This window comes from Aotus nancymaae, unplaced genomic scaffold, assembly GCF_030222135.1.
Source record: "Aotus nancymaae isolate 86718 unplaced genomic scaffold, 86718_ANA_hifiasm-v0.15.2.pri h1tg000046l, whole genome shotgun sequence".
Lineage (NCBI taxonomy): Eukaryota > Metazoa > Chordata > Mammalia > Primates > Aotidae > Aotus > Aotus nancymaae.
The window spans coordinates 17,881,270-17,896,006 of NW_026988460.1; the positions used below are offsets into that span (position 1 = coordinate 17,881,270).

At 42.5% G+C, this 14,737-nt stretch overlaps 1 protein-coding gene across 3 annotated transcripts in view; it reads left to right on the plus strand.

Moving 5' to 3' along the window:
• Positions 1 to 2,436: 2,436 nt before the first annotated feature.
• The window catches only part of GRM7 (glutamate metabotropic receptor 7), an 874,508-nt gene continuing 862,207 nt past the window's right edge, over positions 2,437 to 14,737 (plus strand). For 2 of the 3 annotated variants that reach the window (XM_064361953.1, XM_012471019.2), the window contains exon 1: positions 2,437 to 3,220. In XM_064361953.1, the coding sequence (XP_064218023.1) occupies positions 2,705 to 3,220 (516 nt within the window). In that variant the 5' untranslated portion in view covers positions 2,437 to 2,704. The remainder of the gene's footprint in view (positions 3,221 to 14,737) is intronic. The other variant, XR_010337226.1, reaches the window with a different exon arrangement.

Genomic DNA, 14,737 nt, shown 5'->3' on the forward strand with positions numbered 1-14,737 from the left:
CAAATGAGTTGATGCTGCCCTAACAGAATATCTGTTCAGCCATCTCACATTTTTGATCTTGTGTATTAGAACAGGTGAATTAGAAGAGGATCCTTTTGGCTTCCAACAGAAAGGAAGTGCTATATAATTTAAAAAGTCCAGAGGCAATTCTTAAAGCATGCCTGGATCCAGGAATGCAAATGTTTTAATTAAGCCTCACTCTCTCTCCCATTTTTTATCTATCTCTATCTCTATGTATCTCTCTCTCTTACTTTGGAGTTCAAATATCTCCCTGTTCTTGTGGAAGCCTCTGGTACAGCTTCAGGCTTATATTCTCACAGCTCCACAACATGCAAGAAGGAGCAGGGACCATCACGGCATATGGTAATTCAACTTGTGCGTTTACGTAGCAAGGCATTGAGTCTGAAGGTGATTCATAGGCACATTGTACACAGAGTAACTTTTTAATTATAGCACTGTTTTCTGGAAGGCGACACAAAATATTTTGTTTTGACAAAATCAGAATAGCACAACAATTTTCCAAAAAAGAAACAGTATTTTGTAGAAGGGGCCCCTTTTTATCTGACTTAAACAGAGATTGCCTATGTGATAATGGTACCCCTATGCCTCCATCCCGACTGCCCCAGCTAAAGTCCAGGGATTATCCCTGAGTGGCTCTGATTGGACTTACTGCCCATCCTGGAACATCACTACAGACAGAAGGATCTGATGTTCTGATTAGCCAAGACTTGAATATAGGGAGTGGAATCAATTCTCCTGAAACCATAAACATTTAAACAAGCAAGAGGGGCATATCCAAAAAGAAATTGATGGGATGTCCCTGACAGGAAAAAAGAATAGATACTGAACAAGAAGAAAATCCTTCTATACCAAGAAATCTTCATAGTGTTCTTCGGATATACAAAAACTGGTCTACACATAATACAATAGAAAATATTGGCCTGAAAAGAGCACCATGGCCAAAGGGACATGACCTATTTTAACAGATGATTTGAGAGTTAAAAGATAACTTGGAGAGCATCCAATTCAATCTCATCATTTTCCAGATGGGGAAACTAAGACCCAGACAGAGGAACAGAAGTGCTGAGAGCACACAAGTATTTGGTGGCAGAGACAACCAACTAAGTGCCTTTTGACTTTTTCTCCCCCTACAATGATAGGTTTCTTTGTTACATCATCAACAGAACCAAAAAGTATAGTCTTGCTTCTGGTTTTCTTTCCACCCTAATGTCTGCATAATATGATTTTGCTGCACTCCAACAGAAAGCCTCAGCAAGAGTTGGTTTAACTTCCTCAAGTCCACTCCCATCCCCAAGGACAGAGACAATCACTTTCCTTGTTTTGGAAGTAGAGCCACTTGTTGCTTTAATAGGCCAAATGTATCTGGACCTGCAGGAGGAGGCACCTTTCATAAAGAGCTTCTCAATTGCACTGCAACCTGTTCTGGCATCCTGACATTGTCCCTAAACCCCAGCCAGTGAAAGAGAAAGTCATTTCCAATCTATGGGGACACTTCTGCCTGCCCCCTCTTTCTTATTCCTGCAATCATCTCTTTCCTACAGTTTCTTACAGGCAAAAACTGTCACCAGGTGCACCAGATACATCTCTAGAAACAGGAGGGAGTCTTACATCTGTCAGTACTAGACAAGAAAGTACTCTCTGTGGAGTTCTCAGTTGTTCCATCTCTGCAAAGAAGAAAAGAGAAGGGATGTGTCCGAGGTTTCCGACACAGAAGTGCTGGGGAAACGCGTCAGTTCACGGAGCTCTGACTCTAGCGACCACTGAATACCAAGGATGCACTCCCATGCCTGGTGTCTCCTCTTGGCTTCTGTTTCCTTGCAGCCAAGCTCAGCGTCTGGCCCTGGAGACCCCTTTGGGTAAAGCGTCTTTAAGTCATGAATCGGGCTCTTGTGTGCATTTCTTAGCAAAAACTAGCACAGGCGGCTGAGGAATAGAGCCTAGCTAGGGTCTTCCCGCGCCCCTCCCTCACTGGCTTCTCTGCCTCTCCCTCACGTTCTCCCAGAGCTAAGAGCCTAGGCTCCGGACCTAGGGTTTGGGAGCAGTCAGCCCAACGTCCTCGCCCTATCCCGTGGCTGATGACACCCATGCCCAGAACGTGGGTGTGGGTGCAGGCGGGCAAGAGGCTTCCACAGTGAGTTGGGGGCGAGAGCCCAGCTCGCAATCCCTAGATTCCCTGGGGACCAAGAAACTCCCATTCCGAGGAAACCTCCCCCCATTCCCCAGCCGCCCACCCATTTTCCCCCCCTTACCTCAGCACGCAGCCCCTCCCTGCGTGATGATGCAAACCAGTGGGGAGGGCGGGCGCTGGGAAGGGTGGGGAGAGAAGCAGAGCCAGCGAGGGAGGGAGGGAGTGGGAGGAGGAGGAGAGGGAGCCGAACGACCATTTAAAGCGATAGCAATCCCTGCCCTCTCTCCAGTGCTGGGCTGTTGGAGAGAGCGAGCTGCACGCCGGTGAGCGCCAGAGCGGCGTGCTGGCCGGCGAACCAGAGAGCGCGAGGCGCCCCAGGCTGGCAGGCGCCTCGGGACCCCTCACCCTCTCCGGTCGCCCCTCCCCGGATTCCCTCACCCTTCCTGCCTGGAGGAGCCCCTGGGCTTTCCCGAAGGAGCTCGCCCAGAGGGGCCCGGACCTCACCACCGTCCCCTTCAGCGCCACCGCCACCACCACCGCAGCAGCCTGAGCAGCATGGTCCAGCTGAGGAAGCTGCTCCGCGTCCTGACTTTGATGAAGTTCCCCTGCTGCGTGCTGGAGGTGCTCCTGTGCGCGCTGGCGGCGGCGCGTGGCCAGGAGATGTACGCCCCGCACTCAATCCGGATCGAGGGGGACGTCACCCTTGGGGGGCTGTTCCCCGTGCACGCCAAGGGTCCCAGCGGAGTGCCCTGCGGCGACATCAAGAGGGAGAACGGGATCCACAGGCTGGAAGCGATGCTCTACGCCCTGGACCAGATCAACAGTGATCCCAACCTACTGCCCAACGTGACGCTGGGCGCGCGGATCCTGGACACTTGTTCCAGGGACACTTACGCGCTCGAACAGTCGCTCACTTTCGTCCAGGCGCTCATCCAGAAGGACACCTCCGACGTGCGCTGCACCAACGGTGAACCCCCGGTTTTCGTCAAGCCGGAGAAAGTAGTTGGAGTGATTGGGGCTTCGGGGAGTTCGGTCTCCATCATGGTAGCCAACATCCTGAGGCTCTTCCAGGTAGGGGGGCGCTCCCTCTGGGGCGGAGCACACCGTGGCTACCTGCGCCCTTAACCCTAAAAGCTCGCTTGGACTCCGGTGGTTCGGGTCAGGTCAGCCTTCGCTCATTTCCACCCTGGAGATCCTGCCGAATCCCTCCCACCCCGCCCAAGGAGACACCTTCCCTGCTTGGTTTATTTCCCTTCCATCTCTCCCTGTCCACGCTCCACTCCATCCGGCTTGACATCTTGGATTTATGGCCCCATTTACAAGAAGCAATCTGCGAAAAACAAGGCGATGATTTAAATGGGTTTGCATTAGAGTGAAATATGGTGCGAAAACAGGCTTGTGAAAGTGCCAGGCTCCTAGGAGAGCTAGTTAAGAGGAATGGAATAGGAAAGATGAGAAGATGCCTGGAAACCAGGCATTTCCCAACTCCCCAGCTTCCCACCACCCCCAAGCCAGCCTGCAAACCTGCACTCCCCTGGAAAATTTGGAGACGACCTTAAGGAGGCACTTCTTAAATCGAGGGCTTGGTCTTAACCTAGAAGTGGATATTAAGACCCCATCTCCCTTGGGTTGATTTCCTGACCTGTAGCCAGCCTCGGCAAGAGCCTAGGTCCTGAGGTGCTGGGACCTTCCTCAGGTGGAGAGATGCTGCCCTCAGACGTGACCCTCAGTTGGTTTGCTCCGGGCAATTTTTTGCACCGTCTAAATTGCATTTGCGATCTGGCCACTGGCCGCAGCTGGGCGATCAGCTTTCCACTCCTGCCACTTCAGACCTCAGCCCAGAGATGAGCTCATGCTAACTGCAAAACAAATAGCTCTCCCTGCCTCTTCCCTCCGCCCCCCCTTACCCACCACCTCCCTGATGCAGACCCCAAGCCAAATTCTCGGTTTGGAGGAGGATTCCCGGAGCGAGGCATGAAGGCGCCCGTTGGGAGGCAGAGAGGTGCGTGGAGCAGGGCCCCCTGGTCCTCCCGCTCCTGTGCCGGAGGGCGACTAAGAAAAAATGGGAGGAAGGCGGATCGGGGCGGCTGAGCGGTGGGTTCTACCGCAGTGTTCTCTTGCCTCCTGCTCCCGCAGCTTCTGCCCCATGGCTCCCGATCTACATTGGGTAGGAATGAGTGGCTTTGGGGTTTGGAAATTGAGTTTCAGGGTCTCCGTGATTGTAGGTTCCCTCCTCTGTGTCTCCCTATATGTGCATCACTCTGTCTTTCTGTCTCTGTCTCCTTTGCTGTTTTTTTCCCCTCCCTTTCAATCTTTGCCTCCTTTTCCCCTCTGTCTTCACTCTCAAGTTCTTGGTTCATCTCAGTATTAATATGACCCTTTCCTAATGCCTAGTGGCTCTCTCCCTGCTTGGTGGTACCCAAACCCAGCTAATCTCTTCCGCAGATGTACACATTGATCCTGGCACCTTTATGCTCCTCATATGTAGAGAAGCGGCCCCTCTCAAGTGCTTTCCAGAAAGGTGTTGGGCTTCAGAAGGGGACTCTGAGACCCAGGGCTGTCACCACATCACCTCCAGGAGTGTGAAGTTTGCGTTCAGGAGGGAGGAGTGCTCATCCTAGGCTGCGGCTTGCATGGTCCCTCTGATCCTCTGAGCATCCCTGACACTTTCTGAGTGCTATCATGGAGATCCTTAAAGGTTTGCAAACCCAAAAATGCTTTGGGGCTAGCCATCACTCTAAGTTCCTTGCTTTAAGGAAGAACTTGATTTGTAGCTGAAACCCAGAGTGCTTCCTTCATCTTTGAGCTTAAAGCTAGACAAGTTGAGGTAGCAGTGCAGTGGGAGAGGGTGAGGTCAGAGACATTACCTGAGAACCACTGGGGACTGGGGAAGTTACAGTGTTTTCCCTGTTAGCCCCTGGGGTTAAAGGCAAAAAATGTTTTGTGTTTAGAATTTTAAAATTATTTTGCTGCCTGTTTCTTCACTCACCATGAGCAGTACTGCAGATGAGTCTGTCTCGGTCTGAAAAAAAGAGTGAAATGTTAAAGTCAAGAAAGGGATTGCAGATTAGGCTGAGGGACTGTGTTTGCTGAAAAAGATTCTAGGGGGAGCTGATTCCTCCTGTTGTGTGAACCGGAGGCAACTTGCTAGCGGGGAACAAGGAGGGGGAGTGCTGGCCTTAGACTAATTTCTCCATTCCCTGAACTGAGTAGAAAGGAACCCAAGGCTAGCGTTAGCATTCTGACTTGGGACTATAACCATCCAAAGAAAACACAGTCATTTTCCTCTAATTTGCAAATTGCAGCTATTCATGTTGGATTGAATAGCTGAGGAAAAAAGAGCCTCCAGTTTTCACCTGCATTTATTGAGAAGAGGCTGGTAGGCTGAGGAATGCACCAACTTGTAGCTTAGCATGCATGCAAGCTAGATAAAACAGTTGGTTGCTGTGTGTCCTGGTTAATCACTGCCAATGTTAGAATCTGCATTTCGTATACCAACAATCTCTTCCAGTAGCCCTTTTGGCATGTGATCTTAGAAGTTCCTGTCATGTAATTCCAGTCCCCACTTTTCCAGTTTCCATAAGCCGGCAAAATGAGTACAGAGAATAATGGTACACATACCCATTGTTCAAAGGCACTCTTAGAGGGAGAGAAAAAGGACATAGTGAATCTTCTCTGGGATTCCAAGTTTCAGTTCAATTAAGATTGTCCTATATAAAAGAAACTCCTCCAAATGATTGAATTCCTAGCTCTCCAGTGAGTTTTCTTTTTTCCTCTGGTCCCTGCAGGTTGCTGTAGGGATCATGCCAAACGGATCACTTGAGATATACATTTGTAGTAAATTAAGCCTGTAGGCTAGGAGAAGGAATACTTAGGGACTTAAATGGGGATGCTGAGCACTGCAGGGAAGGAGGGAGAAATGAGATGGTAATAGATGTAACAAATGCTGCTGCCACCGACAAAGCCAGGAATGAAGTTCTTCCCTGAAAATTTGGACCTGGGCAAGAATGACTACTGAGATATAAATAGTGTCTATGACTTTGAATTTTCATGGGCATGCTGGTATACCAGATTGAAGATATGAGCTTAGCAAGTCCTCTTCCTTTCCTCTCTTTACACACTGAGTGGGTTAGTAAATGACATGTCTGAGGACAGGAATCATATCCAGTGGGTCTTCAAATCAATCCAGAAATTTGAGGCTAATAAAATTAGTGTGTGGCCAGGGCTCTGCCAACTAGAATTAAATCACTGCAACTGCCCTGCAATGTATTTTCAGCCTCAAAGAAACATCAGGGAGGAATTTCTGGAGATTTGTTCTGAGCTTGTGCAAAATAATACTCTCCTAATGCTAAGAAAGATTAAATATAAATTAATATTGACTATAAGTAATGTATTTTTTTTTTAAATCATCACAGAGGTGGGATGGCTTAAAGTGGAGAGGTTATATAATATGGTAACCATTAGATAAATCTCCTCTGACCACTGTTTTATGGGCAGTAAGTAAGATATATTATAGCGGAAAGTAATGGGAACATTTTTATTCAAGGCTTCTCTGTTATTGACTTGAGAGCAAACACTCCAAGAGTATAAATTACTCTTGCTACATCCTGACTCTGAATGAATAATATTTCATGTGTAGTGACATGGTCTAAGCTGTAGACTTGGAATTGAATGGCATCTGATTCAGGTGGATTTTTTTTTTTTTTTCTCCCAAAGGAAGTAGACGGAAAAAGGGGTCAACTCTACTCTTGTTGGAGAATAATGCAAATCTAAGTCTGTGGACCTTGTACCATAAATGAAATGCTTTAGTGAATCTGTCAGTGTTTTCCTTCTGTTAACTGAAGCTTGAATGTAATATCAAACTTTAGGGATAACATTTTATACATAAATACCTAGAATTTTTTTTTCTTTTTTCTCTCTCCATCTTCTGTAATCTTGTAGAGCTGAGCACATAGGTGGTGTGGCATTACTACAGTGGTGAAATTTGTTAAAAAAACAACTTTAACCTACACTTTTTATAATTTCATAAGTATAGGTGTCATTGCCGTTTGGAATAGTCTCTATAACAATCCCTGCCTCCACATTTACTGTGTTTTAGGAAATTTACCTAACAGATGGTGAGTGGGAAATTTTTAAAGGGGCATTTTTAAAAAGAGCAGAGGGAAGGAATGAAGACATGCACATGTTATATTTGAAGATATCTCCGTGTGTATTTCGTGTATACATACCCGTCCAATTATGTCTTTGGGCATTTTTCTCTTTAAGAATAATTGGAACAATGAATATATTTACTTCAACTTCATGAACATTTAGAGATTAACAAATTACAAGTGTTGTATTTCCTACATATATACAGGTTGTATCATAGATTTAAAAGACCACACTTGGATTATACAGTGTGTTCTTGTTTCAATCCTGCTATTAACTGGCTGAGTTACCCTAAATAAATCTCTTAAATTTAATAGGCCTCATTTTCTTTCTTTGTTTTTCCTTTTTTCTTTAAAAATGTAGTTTCTAAAAGTCTGTAATCTTTTTTGTTTAGCTTGGAAAAAAACTTGCTCTTGTCAAAACTGTCTTTGCACTTCCAGCTCCCACTTTGAACTTTTGGTGAGTTTGTGGGAACTTTTAAAATATATTTTCACACAGCTATCTTGGTCATTACTAGTCCAGTTAATTTCCTATATTCAGACTACTTCTGTATTATTTTACAATTTGCTTCTCAATCATATATATCAAGTCTACTGATAGGGAAAATGATCTCACAGGTCAGCTTACTGCATGATCATAAGACACAGGCAGGGGGTGATAATTGTGGAATTTACAGTAGCAGCAAGCTATAGTTTTCATATCTCATAGTCCTATTCCCTTCCATCCTGCAAAAATATTAGACCTTTCCTAAAACTGAGAAAAAAATGACATCCCGCCTATCTTCCTGGCCCCAGGAATGAGGTATCTGTCCCAGGTCAAGCAAAGCAGGTGATTGGTTCCTTTGTAGTTCATTTGACCTCATGTAGGCCAATTAGAATCTTCCTCAAGATGTTTCTCTCAGAGATAAATGGGAACATTATCTCCTCTCTCTGGAATTTCTAAGCTGGGGAGATGTGATTCTGTGGCTCCCAGTGGCCATCCAGCACAAGGAGAGATTTGCTGTAGCATAAAGTCAAGTAGATGTGAGCAGGGCTGAGTGGTGGGAGACAGGGCGAGCCCTGCTGATATTCTGGAACTCCTATATTCAACTATATCTGAATCTAGATGTGTCTGTGAGTTTCTAGGACATGTTATTTTCTGAAACACATTTCTTTTTACTATTTTGAGTTTGATTTTAGCCATGTGCAGTTGAAAGCATTATAGCAAAAACAGCCGATTTTCTACATTAATGTAAGGTTCACTGACTGGCCTTCATTCAGTGAAAAATCACACTGTAGCTGACACTTTCTTTACTTTAAACATAATTCTTTTAGCCCAGCTTTGGGATATTCAAAACTCGATGTCCTTCTCTTCCCAACATTTACTGTAATTGCTTTCAGCCTTTGTGATTACATCTTCCCTATCTCGATGCAGGTGAGAGAGAAGGTGGACACTTCTGATGTAAACTGCAGGATATATAGGCCTCCTATCTGAAAGCTTTGGAACCATATTTGGTTCCTTTCATTAAAGTAAATTTTTCGTTGAAATCCCCAGGGCACAGAAACATTTTCATGGCATAATGGAATATAAAGTACATTAAACTCCTGGGTCACTCTACAGTAAGCAACAAGCCTAACTCTGCCTCTTGTCCCCTTTTACGTTAATCAGGCAATGAAAAACAGCTGCAAACATATTTCCTAATCACTAAAATGCACATATGATCTTTATGTAAAATGACATTTATGCAATGTATAATCAGACTGATTAATTAATGGACCTTTTGTGAATTGACATAGTCAATATATACTTTCTCTGCACTTAAAAAATCAAAACAATAAAACCTATGTACAGGTAAATATTTGTCTGAAAGAGTATTGAGTCAGCCTTCTTCATATTATATTTCCATGTTTGACAAGTAACCTGCTTTCAACTATATTGATGACTAAATGTTTTTTGAATTACATTATTAGATTATAAGGTCGAAAAAACTAAATAGATGAAATTTCAGTGATATAGGATACATATCACATTTATGCAAACAGACTTTCTAATATTTTTTCAATAAAAGTAGTAGTAACCATAATAATAATTTGAGTCCTTACTATGAGTCACTGAGCCATGTGCTAAAAGTATTTCATTTAGTTCTCACAGTCGTCCTGCAATGCTCATATTCTCATCCCTATTGTTGAGCTAAGGAAAGTGACTTTCTCATAGCCCAAAGTCACATAGCTGGTAAGTGTCAAAGCCTGGATTCAAACTTAGATTTGTCTGACAACACCCAGGTTGTTAATCACTATGTACACTGTTCAGTTGTTGCACAAATGCATAAATGCTTAAAGTAATTATAGATTTTTCTATCCTAAATGTATAGTGGTTTAGAGACGTCACAGTTGCTGATTGTTTAAACATATCTATTTACAGAAATATATGCTTTATTTTAATCCTAAAACAAGACTAATTCTGTAGGCCCATAGAAGCTTGAGCACACAAACCCTTATCTCCAAATGAAACATGCTTGTTCTCCATTATGCAACAAGTAGCCCCGAATGCAGACAATAAATATACTGTAGACTTTTCATTCAAATAAATGAGAAAAGATGTTTCTTCTTGTCTTGATTCAGTGCCCACCATTATGGATTATGATGGCTCTTCCTAAACTTTATTTCATTCACTCCACTCTTTCTACAAACCTCAAGTGGGGAGATCCATCATTCGGATATATGTGCAAAGTGAGAGGACTGTATTAATACAATTGCTGAAAGTCAAGTTGTAGAGCTTAGGAAGTACATCCTAATAAATGCAACATTAATGTTTGTGTGGGCCTTGGACGGAAGGGTAGGAGAGTTTTCAGTTTAATGGATTATTTTGCCTCTTGCTCTAAAAGAGCTGCAGCTTAATAGTCTTATAATTGGTCATTTGCAGAATTCTCCATCTTTGAGTGTTGAGCTTTTGCCATTCCACGGCTGCTGACTCTTTCTTTTATTCTTGATAGATGGTAGCAAGAAAGTCACTTAAAGGGCTCAGTGTAGTCCTCTGCATTATAGTTTAAATAAAAATATTTCCATTTTTAAATTTCTCTTTAAACATTTTTGTCATGTTTTAAACTTGACTATGTTCTGAAGGTGTTAGCTGATCCACTTACTGCCTGTCTGACATGGATCAAAAAAGTACCACACCTTTCACCAATTGTCTTATCTTTGGAATGGGTACAATAAAAATGTACCTGTCTAATACAGTAATTGCAAGGATTTCATGAAATAAGCATGGAAATATTTTAGCACTGAGATTAGCATGTTTAATAAATTTAAAAGCTGCATTTAAGTTACTAGGTGGTCATTGTCAATATTCCTTAAATAATCATTATTTGCTAAGTTTGAATTTTGCTGTTAAATTACCATAGTAGTTATGCCGGATTACACTCTTCTCTGTTTCTTCTGCTACACTGAAAATTTATACACACACACACACACAAAGAGAGAGAGAGCAAAAGTGAGAACAGTGAGAGAGACAGAGGGAGATGGAGAGTGACAGATACACACACACACACATATAAAGAGAGAGAGAGCAAAAGAGAACAGTGAGAGAGACAGAGGGAGATGGAGAGTGAGAGATACTCACACACACACACACACAGAGAGAGAGAGAACATTTTGGCAATGTTACTCAGTGGAATGAGAATTTTTATGGAACTGATTAAAGCAAATCATGAATTTCATGGACTTAAGATAACAGAAAGGCTAAGAGCATTGGAAGTCTGGCAGCCTCACGCTTGAATTCCGTTGTACACTCCCTCTATCTGCAGAGCTTTGGGAAAGTTACCTATACTTTTGTAAGCTTTACTCCTTTTTTCCTTATCTATATTTTTTCCTAGAAATATTTATTAAGCACCTTCCATGTGAACTTTTCTAAGTGCTTGGACACACCTGTATAAAAGTAAAAGCTTTTTCTCTCTCTCCTTTCCTCTTCCTTTTTTTCTTCTCCCTCTCCTTTCTGCCTTCTCCCCTCTCTCCTCCCTCCTGTATCTCTCAGCTTACACTCTCATGTGTGAAAACAGATGGATGTTATAAATACATCCTATGGCATGTTACAAGTTGGTGAACATTATGGGATAAGGAAGAGAATGTGGTACTTGCTGAAGATTGTTAGGCTGATAGTGCTAAGGGCTATAAATGTGGCCTCTACTTTTAAGTAGGAAAATAGGGTAGACTTGATGTGGTCACAATTGAACAAAGACTTGAAGTGAGGGAATTGGTGCGGTGGGTTTACGGGAAGACCACTTCCTGGGAGTAGGAATGACCAGTGCCAAAACTCCAAGGCAAACATGGGCCTGGCATGTTGGAGGAGTAGTGTAGAGGCTATTGTGGCCAAGTAGAGTCAATGAGGAGGGACAGCAGGAGGTCTTGAGGTCAGAGATGTGATGGGGCTAGTTCATGCAGGGCAATCACAGGCATTTTGTCATTTATCTAACTGTAGACAGCCAGAGGTAGGATTTTAGCAGAGGTGTGACATGGGCTTTCTCTTTTTTGAAAAGGATAACACTCTCAGTTGTATTAAGGATAAGGGCAAAAAGTAGAATCATACTACTCTAGGGAGAACAGATAGGAGGCATTTCCAGGTAAGATCGATGGTTTGGTGGCTTGAGCTTCTAAGAAGGGAAACATTTTGAATGTTGAAACAGGATTTCCAGGCAGATAGAATGTGGGATGTGAAAGAAAGAACGAGATCAAGGGTTAATCCAAGATTTTGGGCCTGGGCAACCAGAAAGGTGAGCTTATTACCATCTGAAATTGAAAAGACTGGGGTGGAACAGGGTTGAGGGTTAAGGATCAGCTTTGGAGACAGAAGGTCCCAGAAGTCTGCACGTCTGAAGGAAGATCTAAACTAGAGATACATTTGTAAAATAGAGATATTAGGAATAATTATCTGAAAGTGTTATTTTCAAGATTAAATGAGGAAGTGGAATTAGCACTGTAGGTTCTAAAAACACTTATTAATTAGTGAAAAATAATTACCTGAAATGAAAAGAAAATTCTGTAGTTTGCTTCTGCAGTAAAACTGAACAAAATGATATCTCATTATTTTAATAATATTTGTGACACAGTTATTCTAGTCAGACACCATAACTACAAACATTTAGAAGAAATGTTTCTGTTTCCTGCATTTCTCTCTGATGTTGTAATTGCAACCATATTTTCTAAGGTTTAAGTTCATTATGATAGGGTGGCTTTTTAATGAGAATCTATTCTGAACTACTTAGTTAATGTAATAGCATCCTAGTTATTATTATTATTTTATGCTTTTCATTAAACTTAGTTGTGAATTTGTCGTCAATGATGCACATGATGAAATTTAGGCAGTTACACAGGTATTTAAGAAAAAAAAGGGCTTATGTTAAAATATGCATATGCATGCTTACTTTGAACAATTACACCAGACGTTTCATGTATTTCCTTGACTTTTTAAATTAAAAATATGACTGGGGAAATTTTATTTCATAGGTTGTCAGCTCCCTTTAGGTATTTGGAAACCATTCAACAGCTTTTGTGGTTTAACCAAAATTCTGTTCCCTTTTCATTTGGCTACCAGATATTGGTTCAAGCATGTGCTTATAATAAAAATGCATGACTGTGTTGTCTCGATACACCTATAATTTTATTTTGATACTATCATTATGTAAGCTGTATTTTAATTGTTATTATAACACATTTTATATCAACACACATCCATTTCTAGTGTTCAGGGGAAAAGTGGCATGTAGTGAATTTTATCAAAATATGGCTTCTGAAGAAGGAAACAGAGGGTGATTGTGTAATTCAGTATTTAACATAATTAAGTTCAGTGGAGTTGGCACAATAAAATTAAGATTAAAAAAATCCCCAAACCATTGAGGCATCATAGTTCCCTCTCCTCCACCCTTTTGTACATCAAAGAACACAGAGGTAGCATCTTTCTGTATAGAAAACAAGAAAAAAACAGGCAAATAAATGAATGATAAGGATGAGAAGCGTGAAACTATGGAAAGAAACATGGAAATAAAATATTACTTTTGGATTTGGGAGGTGGGGAAGATCCACTAGTTTGTGTGCCTTCCTGGGACCACAATTTCTTTAACAGTTAAGCTAAAGGTCAAAAATACTATCCTTTCATCCTCATGAGGAGGGTCATACTTATACTCTAATCATAGCACCCTGTTTCATTGAGAAGATTATCACAAACACTGTATTATATGAGGCAAAGTCCATTGTTTTGAAATGATTGCTGTTTCTTCAACTGCTACTCTCCAAGCTTGTATGCTCACATTCTCTCTCTCTCTCACTCCCAATCTCGCTCTTTTTCTGTCTTCATCTCATTCTCTCTCTTTCATGGACTTACATGGAGTCTGGAGTGAAAGAATGGCTTATGGAAAAAGATCATTGTAATTTTTATTTTTTTAGATGACAGAGTCCTGCTCTGTCATGCCCTGGAGTGCAGTGGTATGATCTCATCTCACTGCAATCTCCACCTCCTGAGTTCCAGCGATTCACCCATCTCAGTCTCCCGAGTAGCTGGGATTACAGGCACCCACCACCATGCCCGGCTAATTTTTTGTATTTTTTAGTAGAGATGGGGTTTTACCATATTTGCCAGGCTGGTCCCGAACTCCCGACCTCAGGTGATCCGCTGGCCTCAGCCTCCCAAAGTGATGGGATTACAGGTGTGAGCCACCATGGCCGACAGTAATTTTTGTATCTATGAAAAGCAATATAGCATAATGATTAAGAATGCAGGTGCTGAACATAGTTCAAATTCCTGCTTTCCACTTGCTAACCATGTGAGCTTGAGCAATCATCTGATTATCAGGGCCTCGCTATCCCAAATGGTGAAATAATGATAACAATAGATCTGTCTGATAGGCCTATTTTCAGGGTTAAATAAAGGTCTTCCTAATAGAATGCCTACAGCACAGTGAGGCCTATTATTTATTATTAATATTATTAGTGTCAGTATTTTCAGCATGCCTAGTGCTATCTTTCCTAGCCTTCTTCCATTATCCCCTAACTCCCATTCCTGTCACGCACCCTGTACAAGGGTGGGGTTGTCACAGACTTTTACCTCTGCTGGTATCTGACCTCTAGTCATCGCTGAGGCTGGGCCAGTTCCTGGCATTTATTGCTGTGCATTGAAATAATCCCTGGTTGGAGAAGGGAAGTTGGATGTTAAGACAAAGCAGGGTCAAAGAGAGAGAATTTTCTCTCTTCTTTACCTAGGGGATTGAGCCAAGTATTCACACATCAGAAGGAGAATCAGGCAATGGGCAAAATGCTTAATTACATAGTTTAGTAATTGACACCAAGCCAGAGAGACTGAATTTTAACTCCTTTCCAGCATATACTGACTGGGGAACTTAAGTGTTTACCGTAACCTCTCTAAGCCTGTGTCTACCTCTGAAAGAAAGAAATATTAATATTAGGATATAGGACG